At 35.9% G+C, this 16,044-nt stretch overlaps 1 protein-coding gene across 1 annotated transcript; it reads right to left on the bottom strand.

Moving 5' to 3' along the window:
• Positions 1–7,801: 7,801 nt before the first annotated feature.
• SUCNR1 (succinate receptor 1) lies at positions 7,802–15,274 on the bottom strand. The gene is made up of 2 exons (XM_047874131.1): positions 15,167–15,274; positions 7,802–10,044 (listed from the first exon to the last, which is right to left on the bottom strand). Exons 1-2 carry the CDS (start codon positions 15,272–15,274, stop codon positions 9,091–9,093), a joined length of 1,062 nt encoding a protein of 353 aa, XP_047730087.1. The 3' UTR covers positions 7,802–9,090.
• Positions 15,275–16,044: the final 770 nt, after the last annotated feature.

Here is a 16,044-nt window from a genome sequence, read left to right as displayed (position 1 = left end):
TAAATTTGTAAACATGGTCTAAATTTGGACCTTGTCAAAAACAGATTAATGATATTCACTAGAGAGTCTTTATCTATGAAATAATGAAATTTTTAGCAGAATATCCATGGTTTATGATTGATATATTGATGAATAAAGCTAGAATTTGGCTTTATGAAGCACGGCTTCCTATGTCACATAAGCTGTAAGTATCTGACATAAAACATCGATCAAAATCTAAACACTAAAGTGTTCTGCAAGCTTTCTTAGATACCTTGTCTATTATTTTGGATCAGAGAGCTTGTCCAATGAGAGAAAGATGGACCTGGGAAAGTGTTCATGAAGTTCGAGAGCTCTCCTTGATATGCCTATGCCTCTTGATGGCCCATAACCTTGAAAATGTTAGTAAACCTTGAAACTGGATATATTTTATTTATTTATTTATTTATTTATTTACTACTTACTTATTTACTTATTTGAGTTGAGCTGTTTATTCGTGTCAGACTATTTTAACATTATCTTGAAGTATTTAAACACTGTCTAAATTAAATCATGGGATTTCCTAATGACTATTCTGTGCTGTGATTGAGAAAGAGTAATGGATACTAAAGCTCTGAGTAGTTATAAGACCAAAAAAAAAAAAATCTTTCTTTTTGTAAGTGATTATAAACAATAATTAGTAAAAGATTAGAAACCGTTTCTAAGAAATATGAATGTTACTGATATTTGCACCTACATGGATAAATAAAAAAAAATTATAAGTATATTTTATGCTGGATATTTTGTCTGTGACCTCTGCAAAGGAAACCAGTTACAAAATAAGATTGCTTGCTATAATTGATAATGGAGTAGATATTTCTATATATTGGCACTCAACATGTGGAGGCTGCATCCTGGAGATCATTTGAAAAGGAACAGACATTCAAAGTGATTTCCTCACTTCAAAAGGGACATAAACATTTTCAGGAATTTGGAAAGAACAGCTTGAGAGATCTGCAGATTATGCTGATCTCAAGCCACTTTTTATGTACCTTGAGAAACGATGTTGTACACAGCCGAAGTATGACATTCTCCCTTACTGGATGCCATCATGAAGATGATACCAATATTTCTAAAATATGTTTCTTTACTGACAGGATATCTTTAAAATCTCAAAACGAGGTTTGAAGACAATATCAACTTTCCCTGTATTGGTAACATCGGACTCGATTTAAGCTCAGAGACTAGACCTAAAGCAATAGATAAGAATGAAATTTTCTGGGGGGGGGGGGGGGAGAATGAAAAAGAAAAGGGAGCCAAGAACACCAATATTTAAAAGGTGGCTAAAATACAAGGGCCAGAGCTTGCAGAGCAGTAAAAGATAGTAGGACAAAGTCCGTCAAATTAACGATTTAATTATTGAGTAAATTTTGCTTCCTGTCTTTATTTAATTCTCCCTAAAGTAACCCTTTGGGGAAAAGTCCTCATTTGAGAAACCTTAAATGGTTCCATGTATCCTGCACTGCAAGCCGAACAGCACTGTGCATGTGTATGGTGTCTCCACTACCAGAGGGTTGTTACTGATCACCTTCCTTGTAATTGCACGCTTCCACAGTAATTACTCCCTCACTGGGTTGGCCTGCAAATGTCTACCTTCTGGGCCTCTGCCTTTGCACCTCAACTTCTTGCTCTGTGGCGCTGCTCACTCCCATGCCAGCCCTCAGCAGGATGAACATCACCTGCACAAAATTTCCTAACCTACCAAGACAAAATTTAGACCTCTCTTCTATGCACTTTTAGTAATTTGGGCACATCTCTGTTTTTGCCCTGACCATGTTATGCAAATCTGTTTATACATCTGTTTTTCCTATTAAGATCATGAGCTAACTGAAGGAAGGGGTGAGCTAATTTAATGAGGGGAACATTTGCTGTTCAGAGCTTAACCAATGACATAATTTCTGGCTTATGCTGGGCATTCAATAAATATTTGTTGAATATTTATTGAATTTGTTGAGTAAGTATATTTGTTATAGAAGGGGTAAGCTGTCACATAACTCTGTTTACGTGATATGATTTTGATTTTGATTTTGAATGTGTTTAGAACTCATGACACATCTTAGTTTATTTTGTCTCATCAATCTCTGAGTATAGACAAAAATTTAATGGAAAAACATGACAGAGGAACAAAACAATCGAATTATTGATGTAATGAGCTTTACTTTTTGATTAAATGTATTACAAATGTATATATTTATCTCTGTATATAACAAATTTATATGTGTATGTCCAGACTTTCTCCAGGTCCACTAATTTGGGAGCACAAATAGAATCACAGAAACCGGTGCTTTGTCTTGTTTATGCTCCACTTACTCAGCATGTCTGAAATCCCACCCAGGTGTGTATTTATGTAAGGCCCCTGGGATATGTCTCATTTAGGTTCATAAGTATGCTCATGTTCCCTTCTCCTCTCCTGACAGATTCTTTCTCAGGGCATCTTCCTGGCATTGCTGAACACAGATCTAACTAACCACTTTGCTCCTGATGGGTACTTCCATGTAGATCTGTCATTAGTTCTAATGGAAACCACCATCATTGCTGATGGATGTTATTTTATAACTCAAGTTTCAAAATAGTTTGATGTTCCAAGTTTACACGTGAGAGAATCTTTATTTTTACCTTCTATTATATGGAGGTTTTGGGTAATGTGGGTGGGTGTTGGGGGTGTGTGGCTCACAAAGCTGTGCTGCTTGGGCCCCTATGTTTTACAAAGATTCTAATGAAACAACTTTTTTTCAATTAACTTATATCTACTTTTCTCCCCAGAATTCAAACATGACTATGTGGGACTTAAGCCAAAAAAAAAATCCTAAGTGACCCACATTGTGTTGTACCCAGAATCACCCATGTCCCATGACAAAGGCCTTGTCCTGAAAACAATTGGCTGAATGCACCTGTTTTGCACCGATGATGAATTCTTCCCCTGTGGACCTGTTCATACACACATATGTGCACACAGTGCATGCTGCCCTGCCCCATGATTCACCAAGCACTAGTCTTTATCCCAGTTGTGGACAAATTGAAGCTAAAATTGAAGTAATAGTTTCTAATATACACATTATAGCTCTTGTAGGATGCATCGATTTTGTAACACACCAAAATATTTACTACTTAGTTTTTGTTCCGTTGGAAACCACAGGAAGTGGGTAAAATGTAATACATGCAAGGTGGAAACAGCCCTGTTTAAGCAACTACTATTAAGTTTAAGAATGAATGCCCTCATCCTTTCCCCCATGATAATAACTTTAAAGTCTGTCACAAGTTAACTTGGGTGGAGACTTTTAAAACATGCCCTTTGTTATATTTTAACTTAGTACACTACACTTTGAATGGAAAGCTATGAAATTAGCTCTCATTAAATTAATTTCAAACTCTTTGTATTCTTAGAAGTTAAATCTCAAATGAAGAAAACTACATTTTTAGGAAGAAAAAAATTTAAATCTCCCTTCCCATTATAAGTGTTTTCTTATTGAAAATAATGTTTCATAATAGGTTATAAACAACTTTTCCAAAATACCTTAGTGGATTGAAATTTGGGGTAATCACTTGGACTTCTTAACAGAGATTGTCATGAAGAGTTTGTATTTCTTTGGAGCCAGATCTAAGTTTCGAAGCTGATTCTGACCCCTGCCTTGCTCAATTTCTCAAAGCATGTTTCCCCAAAAGTACATTGGAGATAATAATACAACCTAAATGGCGAGACTCTTGAGGAATCTAATAAGTTACTAAGACACAGCCAATAATTTTTTTACATGGCATTCCTTGTTCTTTTTCTTTATGTGACATATATACACACATCAGTATAACATTATGTATTTCAAGTATTCATTTGCACATATATAATGTGACGTGACAAACTGTAATTTACTCTCTTTAGGGATCAAATCAAATCAACATATTCACAGCTAGAGGTTATAAATCTAATTATATGTTATATAGAATAAGAGACAATTTGGTATTTGAATACATTATTACTTTCAACATAAAGTTATCAAAAAGTAAATTTTCTAATAAAATATTGTCCATATTATTAAAATTTAGAGAAAATATGGATATGACTTATTGATTCTGTCTGAGAATCTCACTAAAACATAATCACAGGGTTCTAGGTTATAGGACTTCACATTGCATTGCTAAAGAAGCCAGCTACCTATAAATGTTATACACCTGATCATTATGTACAGAAATTTCTATTCTGACATGTTACACATTCTTAAGTTTATTGTATCATCTGAAAATATTATCTGTGAATTCTATACCATATGGTTAAATTCAAGATTTTATATGCGTCCAATATTCTGCATGTGTAAATAAAATGTCTGACTCCAGAGCCTATTCTAGAACTCATTCTCACATCATCCTGGAGTTGTCTTCCTTAGAGCTATGTTATAAGATGACTCTGGGACTAAATCATGTGATAAATTATAACTTAAACATCCTTAGAGAGAATCTAAATATGGTTTCTGAAGTGCAACCTTACCACTTACTAGCTATGTGGCCATTAAACTCTCTGTGCCTTGGTTTCTTCATCTGTAACTTTCATAGGGTTTGGCAACAGTTGAATGAATTAAATGTATAAAGTGCTAGAGCAACTGTGCCTGGTACATTTTAAGTGCTACCTGTGTTTGTTATTACTATTATTGTGTTGATGGTTTACGATGGGATTTGATGACTCAGTCATGAACAATCTCATTTTTTTTTTTCCACCCAGGGTTGAATAATAGATTACTCTCACAGGAATCCATAGCAAATAGAGATCAAAGCACCTCATTTGTTACTGGTAAGCCTGGGCTGCAAAATGAGCTTGAGTTGAAAACTAAAAATTATACATAACTTAAATGTCAGCAATGAAGTATTGACTAAAGCAATACAGCTATATCCATACAATAGATTACCATCTAGTGACCAAGAGCTATACGCTAGAAGTAGGTTTATTAGCATAAAAGACTTACTGTCTTTTGACAATTGAATTTTTCAATTCTATTTGGACTTGAGACAATAATTTCTTTTAGGAACAATTTTACATTTGTTTGAAAGAGTTCTTTGCTAAGGCCACTGGTCTACTCAAATATTTTTGGTACCAAAATCTCTAAGTGGGGCAAAATTACCATTCATAAAGTATGGAGTGGGACCCAGAATGAGGAAAGTATGGAGACTAGCAAAAGGCAGGACAATGGGCAGGGGATGCTATTTGCTTTCAGAAAAATTATTGGTTTTGTTGGTTTTTTTTAAATTACTTTTTGTTGAAAATTATTGCAGAGGTTAGGTTTAAAACCAAAATTGGTGCAAGGGAAAACAGAGAAAGCATGAATAAATGCACAGGCTGGAGTCAAATGATGGTCAATATGAAATAAGCCCTTAAGAATATTTAGAAGCTATGAGTGGGAATTTAAACCACTTATGATATATAGTTACATTATCCTGTGAAGCTTATTAATTCTAATGGGAAAAAGTTTCTGCTTTAGTAATGGCCTAGTAATTTCTATTGATCCACACTTCCTGCAAGGGGCATCTCTAAACTCTGGGAATATATAAACAACCAACTACATAAAGATACTACAGACTGAACAAAACAAAGCAAGGAGGGGGATCCATACCTGGCAGAAGGAAAAGGCACTGAGTGACATTCACAGTTACATTTTTAAGTAATCAGGCCAGGCTGGTTTGCTAAAATATAGAAATGAACCTCCAGTCTATCTAGCATGAGAAAGCAAAGAATGAGTCCAGAGTAAACTCAGCAACTGGAAAGTGAAGGGGGAAGAGCCCTGGAGAAGAGAGAGTTACAGACAGGGAACTGCACATCTGGTATATAAATTCTATTCAAGTCTCTAGCTGACCTCTGAACTATGGATGTGCTGGAAAGACTCTAAACAGCTCAGTTAAGGCTAAAATAAGTGAAATGAGATTGCAGGGCTTGGAGTTTGAGTTCAGCCATGAAACAAAATATTTGTACTTTTCCATGGAACATAATAGAATCCAGAGACTCCACAATATATTATTCAAAATGTCCAGAACATAATCCAAATTTATTAGATATGAAAAAACAGGAATTTGTGGCCCTTACTTAAGATAAAATGCAATCAATGAGCATAAATGTTGAAATGACCCACCTTGTGAACTAGCAGACACAGATTTTAAGCATCAATTAGAACTATGTTCAAATGTATGGAGGAAAATATAAGGGATGTGGCAATGGCATCTGGCGCATGTGTTTGTATATATACACTCTATTCTTTATATAAGACAGCAGTACTTATAAAAGCAGTGATGACAGAAAGTAGTCCTATCATGTACACTATAAACGAGTATTGAATTCAATTTTAAGGACACTGATTCATAATAAACAACCATATAAAATATACCTTGCTAAGTCCTAGAAGGGCAATAAAAAATTAGATGTGGTTCTTCTAGTCACAGACCTTAGAGTTCACTTGAATCTAAACAACTATGTTATAAGTGCAAAAATAATTCATTTATTTCCAGATCTGCGGAGGAGACGACCTAAAGGAAGGCTTTCAGAAGGAGTGACAGATGACATGGGCCTTAAAAAATGCATAAATTTTTTTGTATTTGGGCATGATGGGACAGGGGTGAGCATCCAGCTGTGCACAGTGAAGAAAGTTCTGCATATAGAAGTGAGGTAACCATCTTTGGCTGGAGAGTATAGTTTGTGAAACTGGCAGTGGGAGATAACATATGATAATACTGGTGGGCCCAGATAGTGAAATGCTGGACCAAATAGCTTAGACAGGATTCTAAAAACAATAAGGAACCAATCAAAAGACAAGATGCCAAAGCCCAACATCATTTCCTTTGAAAACTACAAACCCAGAAAGAATTTCCATTATTCTTTGTTTATAATTCTTACAATCACCTAGTACAAAAAGTAAATGGAATAGCTCTTACAGTTTTAGTGCAGGTCTCTTGTCTGCTGAGGATAAAGCTACCAGGTGACAGACTTGGCAAGAAAAGGATTAAGAATTATGCTATGAAATTACTTAACATTTTGGTTACAAGATATATCTAAGAGTTTGTGGTTCTATAAAATATTTCACTGCCCTAATTAAAAGAGTCCCTATCTCTTGGGTAAGGGTAGGGAAAATTTATTTCCAATTTTTCAAATTAAAACCCATGCATAAAAAGCAAATTACAATTACGTTAGATGTTTCTAAGTTTGCAGAAATAAGTAAACACTTCTTTCCTAAGGCTCTTTTGTGGCCTTTTCTGATGAGGATATTCAGGAGATTATGTTTTCAGTTTATTATCAGGCAGGTATAAAATCACACTAAAATTTCAAAAATATTCACCACAAAGGCAAGGCATGAAAAAAATATCTTAAAGCCTAATAATAAGTAAGAAAATAAATCCTTTGTGAGTAATGCATTTTTATAATATCTCATTTGTTTGAATTATGTAAGCACTAACTGGGAATATTTTGGGTTTTTGTACTGTCAGAATATATCACCAGACAGAGAGGGCAATAGAATCTTGTCTTTGTGCTCATAATACCTATTTTATCCTTCATGTTACAACTAATCATTTTTTTAATATAACTTATTGTCAAGTTAGCTAACATACAGTGTATACAGTGTGCTCTTGGCTTCAGGAGTAGATTCCTATGATTCATCGCTTACATACAACAACACCCAGTGCTCATCCCAACAAGTGCCCTTCTCAATGCCCATCACCCATTTCTGCCCCCCTTCCCATCAACCCTCAGTTTGTTTTCTGCATTTAAGAGTCTCTCATGGTTTACCTCTATCTCTATTTGAAACTATTTTTTCCCCTTCTCTTCCCCCAGGGTCTACTGTTAAGTTTCTCAAATTCCACACATGAGTGGAAACATATGATATCTGTCTTTGTCTGACTGACTTATTTTACTTAGCATAAATAAGGCTAATGACTTTAAGGAAATGAGCATAGACATGTGGCCATGGACACATTTTGTTACATGTAAGTGAATTGTTATGTGATACTTATTTGATTTTAAAAAGCTAATGTAGCATCCATTTAGTTTTTCCTATATTTGTTTTGTGGCATAGAGGGATGCCTGGATAATCTATATGAATATGCGCATAAATATTTCTTACATTTTACAATTTCATAAAGTGCACTTTGTTTCCAACGCTTCCTTCAGTGGTCTTATGTGATGTTCTATGAACATGAAAACAAGGCTCATTCCAGATGTAAGTCACTGTCTTTAAGATACAGTCGTCCAAAAGTATTTACCTTTGCTTTGTTTTGCTTTGTTTGCTTTGTTTTGTTGTGCTTTGGGTTTTTGATAGACACTTTGTGTTCCATAGCTCTGAGATTTTTGCAAATCTTCTTCTTCTCTCTCTTTGTGTACTTTGGTAAAATCATTTATACCTAAATTCCCTGAGAGACAAGCTCAAACATGTCTCTCTTTTTGTCGAACCATCTCTTTAGGCTCCATTTAATTCGACTCTTTGCACTAAAAACCATGAAACAAAATAGGACTTATAATTACAACTTGACTCCAACTCATGATCAATACAAAGAAATACACAGAGACATCCTTGAACTCATTACATTGCTTTCTTGCTGGTTGCTATGGTTGACTTTAAATTTTGTTCAAGACCACAATTTCTAACAATAATCTCTAATAGTGTCTGCTTAATCTGTTATTCAGTTTTCACATTAAGTTATAAGATCAAATGAATAAGAATAACATAGAGAATGTTGCCAACACATTTTTTTTCACAATCTGGTGATGATTAAATGCAGACTACTGGCTGCTTTATCTATCTTCTATTTCTTTTACACTGGTTGAGAAAGTCTTCTAACACCTAGGGTTTTGGATTTATATGCTCAAGCACTAGACAATGCCAGCCCAGTTCCTTTCAATTCTTAGGTGAAGAAACCAATAAATACTTCCCATCCTCTTCTTTTCACAGACTCCGGGCACAGCATGTCTTTAAAAGAGTGTCAAGTCTTTGCTTCTCTGATTTATGTCTGAGTTAAATCAAATTCTAATTGGCCTACATCTGCACATGCAAAACAGTGTGTTACACAAGCATCTCACTTTTCCCTGAATGGAAACATCAGTCCATGACTTCATCTTCTAAAGGATGTCAGGGATTTGAATTGGTGCCTCAGCTTGCTCATCAACATCTCCCTGAAGTGATCTCCCATAAGGAAGTAGAAGACAGGGTTGACGGTGCTGTTCAGAAAGGCCAAAGGCCGAGTCACAATGTATAAGGAGTTGATGGTGGCCTGAGCACAGCGGGACTGCTTCCACTTTCCCAGGCGTGAAGCAATCCTCACATTCCGCATGATGTGGTAGGGAGTAAAAAGCACGGAGAAGATCACAACTGCCATGATGACTAACGTGAGGGGCTTTTCAAGGGGCAAAGCAGTAGCAAGCTGTATGCTCCTCTGCTTTAAGAACAGAGCAATCTTGAAATAAAAGAAGCACATCACCAAAAGAGGAATGAGGAATCCCAAGAAGGTTAGACACATGCTATAAATGAGGTTGTGTTTGGGGTCCCCAGAGCTTGCATAATCAATACAGTTGGTGCCATTGACAGCTATATTTGGATGTATAAGAGAAAGTATGGGCAGGAGCTCTAGGGTTACTAAAACCCAAATACCCAAAGAGATTAAAATAGCGAACTCTTTCTTTTGCAGAAAGTGTTCTCGGAAAGGATGCTTCATGAGCAGGTATCGATCAACGCTGATAAAAGTCAGAAAAAGGATGCTCGTGTAGAGGTTGGCATGAAGCACATATCGGTTGCTTATGCAGAGCACATCCCCATATGTCCACTTTCCTTGAGAATAACTTCTTATCAGCATGGGGAGGGTGCACAAAAAAGCCAAGTCTGAGATAGAGAGGTTAAAGAGATAAATGTTACTGCTATTCCAGTTCTTCATACAGAAGAGGTAGCCAAACACAACAGTTGTATTTGCAAGGACTCCCACAACAAACTCGATCCCGTAAAAAATGGAAAGGTAGTACTTTTCCAGGGAAATCTCTGCTGCCAGCCAATTTTGGCAAGTTTCATTCCACGCCTAAGGAAGAGAGAGAAAAGAGAAGGTTGAAACACCAGCTTATGCCTAATGACAAAACTGCACATAAGTAATAATAATTAAAAAAAACACTTAAAACTTGAACTATGAAAGGTTAGTAAGGAGCGCACATACATACACATTCATATACAGATATATCATTAATATATTATTTTAACAAATATTTATTAAGTGCCTTTGAACTATGCGCTAGGCACTGGGGATAACAGCAGTGAGTCAAACAAAGTTCCTAATCTCAAACAATTTATCCTCTCTTGGGAAGAACCAGGATGCAAATAAACGCATGTCTTCTAATGGTAAAAAATGTCCCAGACATAAGGGGAAGCATGTGCAAATGCCCAGACGTGAAAACACACGTAGAGGACTTGACAAATAGCAAAAAGGCCAAGAAATGGTGCAGTGAAATAAGTGGAGCATCTAGTTCATTTTTCTGCTTCCAGCCCCTCCCATGGTCCCCAGCATATCACAGTTGTTCACCCAATTCTGCTAAGTTAAATACAATTGAACCACAACCTAGGAGAGGAAACAGGGATTCTTATAACTCCGGTCCTGCTATTTTAATAGATTTTACTGTGTTTCCATATTGTCAAAGAATTGTGGTTATTTCACTCAATTTGTAAAATATAATTCCAGTTTTAAAACATGATTTAAAAAAATTAAAATACGGTGCTTCCATGCTTAGCAATAATAGTAACGGTGGCCACTACTTGCTGAGAGCCTGTAGGATATCTAAGCAACATCCTTGAAGTCGTCTGTAGCTTGTCTCCAATAACAAGTAAGCTACCAAGTCTTGCCTATAGTGTTTGGATATTTCTTGACTCCATTACCATTGCTCCATCTCCTTCATCACCATTCTAGTCCAGGTCACCATCATCTTTATCTTGGCCTGTACTGTATCTTCTAGGGTCTCCTCGCATCCTCTCTGGCTCCCTTTCAACCTACCTTTGGCTTGAAAGCATGACAATCTTGAAAACTACAACCATAATTCTGATTCTCCTCAGCCAAAAGACTTAAGTGACTTTCCTCTGTCTAGGAAATAAATTCCAAATCCGTAACGACACGCATAACCTGGCTCCTGTAGGCCACTTCAGCCTCACCTCTCCTGAACCCCCTCCTTACTTATCTTCTTCCTGTTCTTTGATTGCACAGAGAACTTCCCAATGCTCAGTTCACTGAAACCCATCTCACTGCCCTTTTCCCCCTGTGACCTTGCCCCATCACAAACACTGCCTTCTATCTGCACGTCCTTTCAGACTTCAGTTCAAGTGTGGATTTCCCAAGAGAGGCTGTCTGACCCACTCATCTTAACTTCAGCCCCCCATTCTATGTTCTCATTATAAACGAAGTTTCTTTGGGGCGCCTGGGTGGCGCAGTCGGTTAAGCGTCCGACTTCGGCTCAGGTCACGATCTCGGGGTCCGTGAGTTCGAGCCACGCGTCGGGTCTGGGCTGATGGCTCGGAGCCTGGAGCCTGCTTCCGATTCTGTGTCTCCCTCTCTCTCTGCCCCTCCCCCTGTTCATTCTCTGTCTCTCTCTGTCTCAAAAATAAATAAACGTCAAAAAAAAAAATTTAAACGAAGTTTCTTCGAATTTCTCACAACTTGATCACACTCAGAGTTTATCTTCTACCTCTGGCATAGTGACTGCCAGATAGGGAGATGGTATGTAAATGCTTGCTGCGTGGAAATGAAGATAAACATTTGATAGTTTAAAAAAAAAACATTTTTTACAAATATTTCCTCTAAGGTCAGAGAAGCAGTAAATCCAGCAAATTAAGCCCATTGCTCTATTTCACTCTAAAAGTTGACACTCCACGTGGGGTGCCTGGGTGGCTCAGTCGGTTAAGCATCCGACATCAGCTCAGGTCATGATCTCACAGTTCCTGAGTTCGAGCCCCGTGCCGTGTCGGGCTCTGTGCTGACAGCTCAGAGCCTGGAGCCTGCTTCAGATTCTGTGTCTCCCTCTCTCTCTGACCCTCCCCCGCTTGTGCTCTATCTGTTTCTGAAAAATAAACAAATGTTAAACAATTTTTTAAGTTGACACTACGTGTAAAATGACTAATACTTAAAACAGGCAATTGTGGTAGTTAGGTTGCTTTGTTTAGACACACATTTGTGGAAGGTAAGATTTCATATATATCTTCCAGAATGAATTTTTTAAATTAAGGTCAATTTAAAAATTATGAATTTACCTCTGACATTAATAAACATCAGAAAGTCTAGGAAATGTACCAAAGTATTAAGAGGTCTATCCCTAGGGATGAGATACCAGATAACTTTTTAATGTTGATTTATTTTTGAGAAAGAGAGAGAGAGAGAGAGAAGGGGAGGGGCAGAGAGAGGGAGACAGAATCCAAAGCAATCCCCATGCTGACAGCAGAGTGCAATTTGGGGCTCAGACACATGAACCATGAGATCATGACCTGAGCCAAAGTCTGGTGCTTAACTGACTGAGCCACTCAGGTGCCCCAATACCAGATAATTATTAATGTAATATATAGAGTATATATAATTAATTATACTATATATATTAATATATGTGTAATTATACTATATATATTATTAATGTAATATTTAGTATATATAGTATATATAATGTAATATATAGTGTATATAGTATATAGTATATATATAGTATATAGTGTGTATATATATATATATATAGTATATATATAGTATATAATAGAGTCAGTTTATCTGGACTTTCTATTTGTTTCCCCAAATCAACATGTATTTGATATTATTAGGATTTCTAGAAATACAGCAACAAAATTAATGGTCTTTTAAAAATATATATAGGCTTTATTTTATAGGTCAGTGGCAATTTGCCACTATTATTTTTAACTCTATTCCCTGATGCTTTCAGCTCCATGACTTCTGGAAGTACATTCTTCCCTGCTTTCTATGACATGGCAATCTTCTTACTATCCTCCTTTCTCTCTTTGTGGACTATTTGCCCAAGCTTCAAATGTTGGAGCTCCCAGAGCTCAGATCTGGGCAACTTCGTTATTTGGGGAGTGCTCAAAAAAGCAGGTGCACACACTCAAAGGTATAGTAAGACAACAGAAAGTTTCCTTAAGACTCAGTTGTTCCACTTTGAATTTCCACTTTTTCTAGTTCTTTTTCTAGTCCTCTCTCTTATTTTTCTGACTACTCAGTTCTTAAAATGCATGGGCTGACGTCAGTAGCTTCTGTGCAGCAGGAAGGTTTGACTGCTATTGCAGAAAAAGACAGCCATGAAGACTTGCATTACTACATGTGCCCGATTCCCAATAACTAGCACTGGGGCAAGTCAGGGACCGTGCTGATGCCATGGAGAAGGCTTCTTCTGCTTCAAGCTGTCCCATGGGAATGGAGATTCAGGGAAGTAGCAGGGATACAGCACATCAGAACTGGAAGAAGGAAACTGAATGACTAGTCACCTTTGTCTTGCTTCTCAGAGCAGTTGCTTTATATTTTTAGTTTTATTTTAAAAATAACTTTGAAAAATGAATGTTATTCTGTAACACTAAGAAGGTACAGGTAGGCAAAAAGAAGGAATGAAAATTAATTGTCTGTAAACCAACTAGTCCTTGTATCTGGATACCTGTTTACAGTTTAATATTTATTTGAATTTATTTTTTATAGAAATGAGATTATCCTCTTTATGATATTTTATAATCTGCTTTTTGGTACTTTATTTCATTCTTAAAGTAATTTTCTTAAGTTCTTAATAAATGGTGGTTCATGAAGGTCAGGCTGTCTTATATTTGCAGGCCAGTTTAAGTCTCACTGAGACCCATAATTTTCTGGGTGCTAGAGTCCAAATTAGATGATGTTTATAGTCTAATGTGTTTTAGTGTGGCCATTATAATTCTACAAATTGATGAAGTAAGCTGATCCTTTAAGGAAAATTCTCAGTTGAAGGGGTATTCCTTCATGAAAAATTAGTATTCTCTGTTCCACTTTCTCGTGGTTGTTTTTAATTTTTAGGAAATAGAAATCATGATAAATAGGTTTTAACTGTTTTGGGTGAATTATTTACTTATTTTAACTATTGGTAATTGAAGTGAAATCTTTAATTATATGTCCAAACATATATCTAAAGCTGTTAGAATTATTAAATTACGAGCAATAGTCAATACACACATAAGCAGATAAGTAGTACTCATTTGGATTAATGTTTCTTTCACCTTAATTGTATTCAGTCTTTTAAAAATGTACACTATTGAAGCTTAAATTTAAAAATATATTTGACGGCTTATTAGCATTTAAATTGTTTTTTACAATCATTATAATTAAACAAAGATTACTTATGCATTTTAAACCTTAACTGCTTCTTTAAGGCACATTTACATGGCAGTATGAGTCTTTTTTAACAAATTGCCATTTTCATTAATAAACAACTTGAATGAAAAAATATATATTCACACTGAAAAGATACAATCACTTAATATTGATAACTTCATTTTTTGTATATTCCAGAATTTATACTATAAGTCAAGGTATTAAAAAGTAAAGTACCAAATTATGTTTATGAATTAAAAAAAACTCACCAATTATAAAAAGTTCTGGAAGGTAAGATAGCAATGGCTTCTGCAATTTGTCATTTTTCCTTAGTGAATTGCTTTCTTGAAAAATTGTAACTTTTGCAACCGTAATTGTAATTTTAACATAAATGCTAAATTTAATCTTTAGAATAACTTAAGATTCCCTCTAACATATTATTTTCTAAACGTGAAATATTACATGTGGCTGATTTTGTCATACAATTTAGAAACTTTACATTTTTTCTGTAAGTAGTTACATTTAAGCAAATCTGATTACTCTTTTTTGTTGAAATATGTTACCAAGACATTAACAAATGTAATAAACCTCTTTAAATAAATTTCGTATTTGGCAATTAAAAAAAGACATTCAATTTAGTGAAAAAGAAATGTAGGAGAAAAAATTATGACTTCCTTTTGGTTTCCTTTATTGTTCTTCATGTTATGAATGACAGTTCAGACAGTTCATTTAAACATCATTTAAAACCTTAACTGCTTATAGGCCATTTAAAAAGAAACCCCTGAGGGAAGTCTGGCATTACTTTGTACACCTGGGTGACATGAGTTGCATTATAACTTACCATTCTGTTGGAAGGCCCTGATCCCTTGACGGAAACTCTTTGCCAGCAACCTGATACAACTTCTAACCCAAGACTGTGCCGCTGGACATAGTGAAGCCTAATTTGCATATCATGCAGACAAGATTAATAATTCAAAAGTCCAGAAATAATTTATTCAGTTGAACTCCCAAGTCCAGTTCAAGGGGAAATTCCTGTGAAGTTGAGACACAAAACGAATTACTCATGTCACAAACAGATTTTGAAAAGACTACTGTTGAAATCATCTTATTCACTATCAAAACAACAGAGAAGCATTGGTCATTTTCACGTTTACTTGCATATTGAAAGTTAGTATAGTTTATATTGGATATGCAATTGCTTCTGCTTTTTTTATGCTTTTTCTTTATTTTTCAAATTGACAATTTTTTTTAAAATTTTTTTAACATTTATTTATTTTTGAGACAGAGAGAGAGCGAGAGCATGAACAGGGGAGGGTCAGAGGAAAAGGGAGACATAGAATCTGAAACAGGCTCCAGGCTCTGAGCTGTCAGCACAGAGCCTGACGCGGGGCTCGAACCCACAGACCGCGAGATCATGACCTGAGCCGAAGCGCTTAACCGACTGAGCCACCCAGGCGCCCCTCAAATTGACAATTTTTAATGAATTCTATGTTGGGCATATAACTAAACAGCTATTATCAACAATTTTGAGGGAGGTATAAAACTGAAGTTTTGAAAGCAAATTTGGGTAAATGCTTTGTCAGTGTTCCTGCAAAAGGGACACTAGAGTTTCAGGTATTTCCCATTTTATTTTCTGTGATTAAAATCAAGAGACACATTAAGCACACACACACACACACACACACACACACACACATATCAGATGGCTAGGGATTAGGG

Source organism: Prionailurus viverrinus, chromosome C2 (assembly GCF_022837055.1).
Source record: "Prionailurus viverrinus isolate Anna chromosome C2, UM_Priviv_1.0, whole genome shotgun sequence".
Lineage (NCBI taxonomy): Eukaryota > Metazoa > Chordata > Mammalia > Carnivora > Felidae > Prionailurus > Prionailurus viverrinus.
The sequence above is the reverse complement of the archived record's forward strand: the minus strand, read 5'-3'. Positions and strand labels throughout refer to the sequence as shown.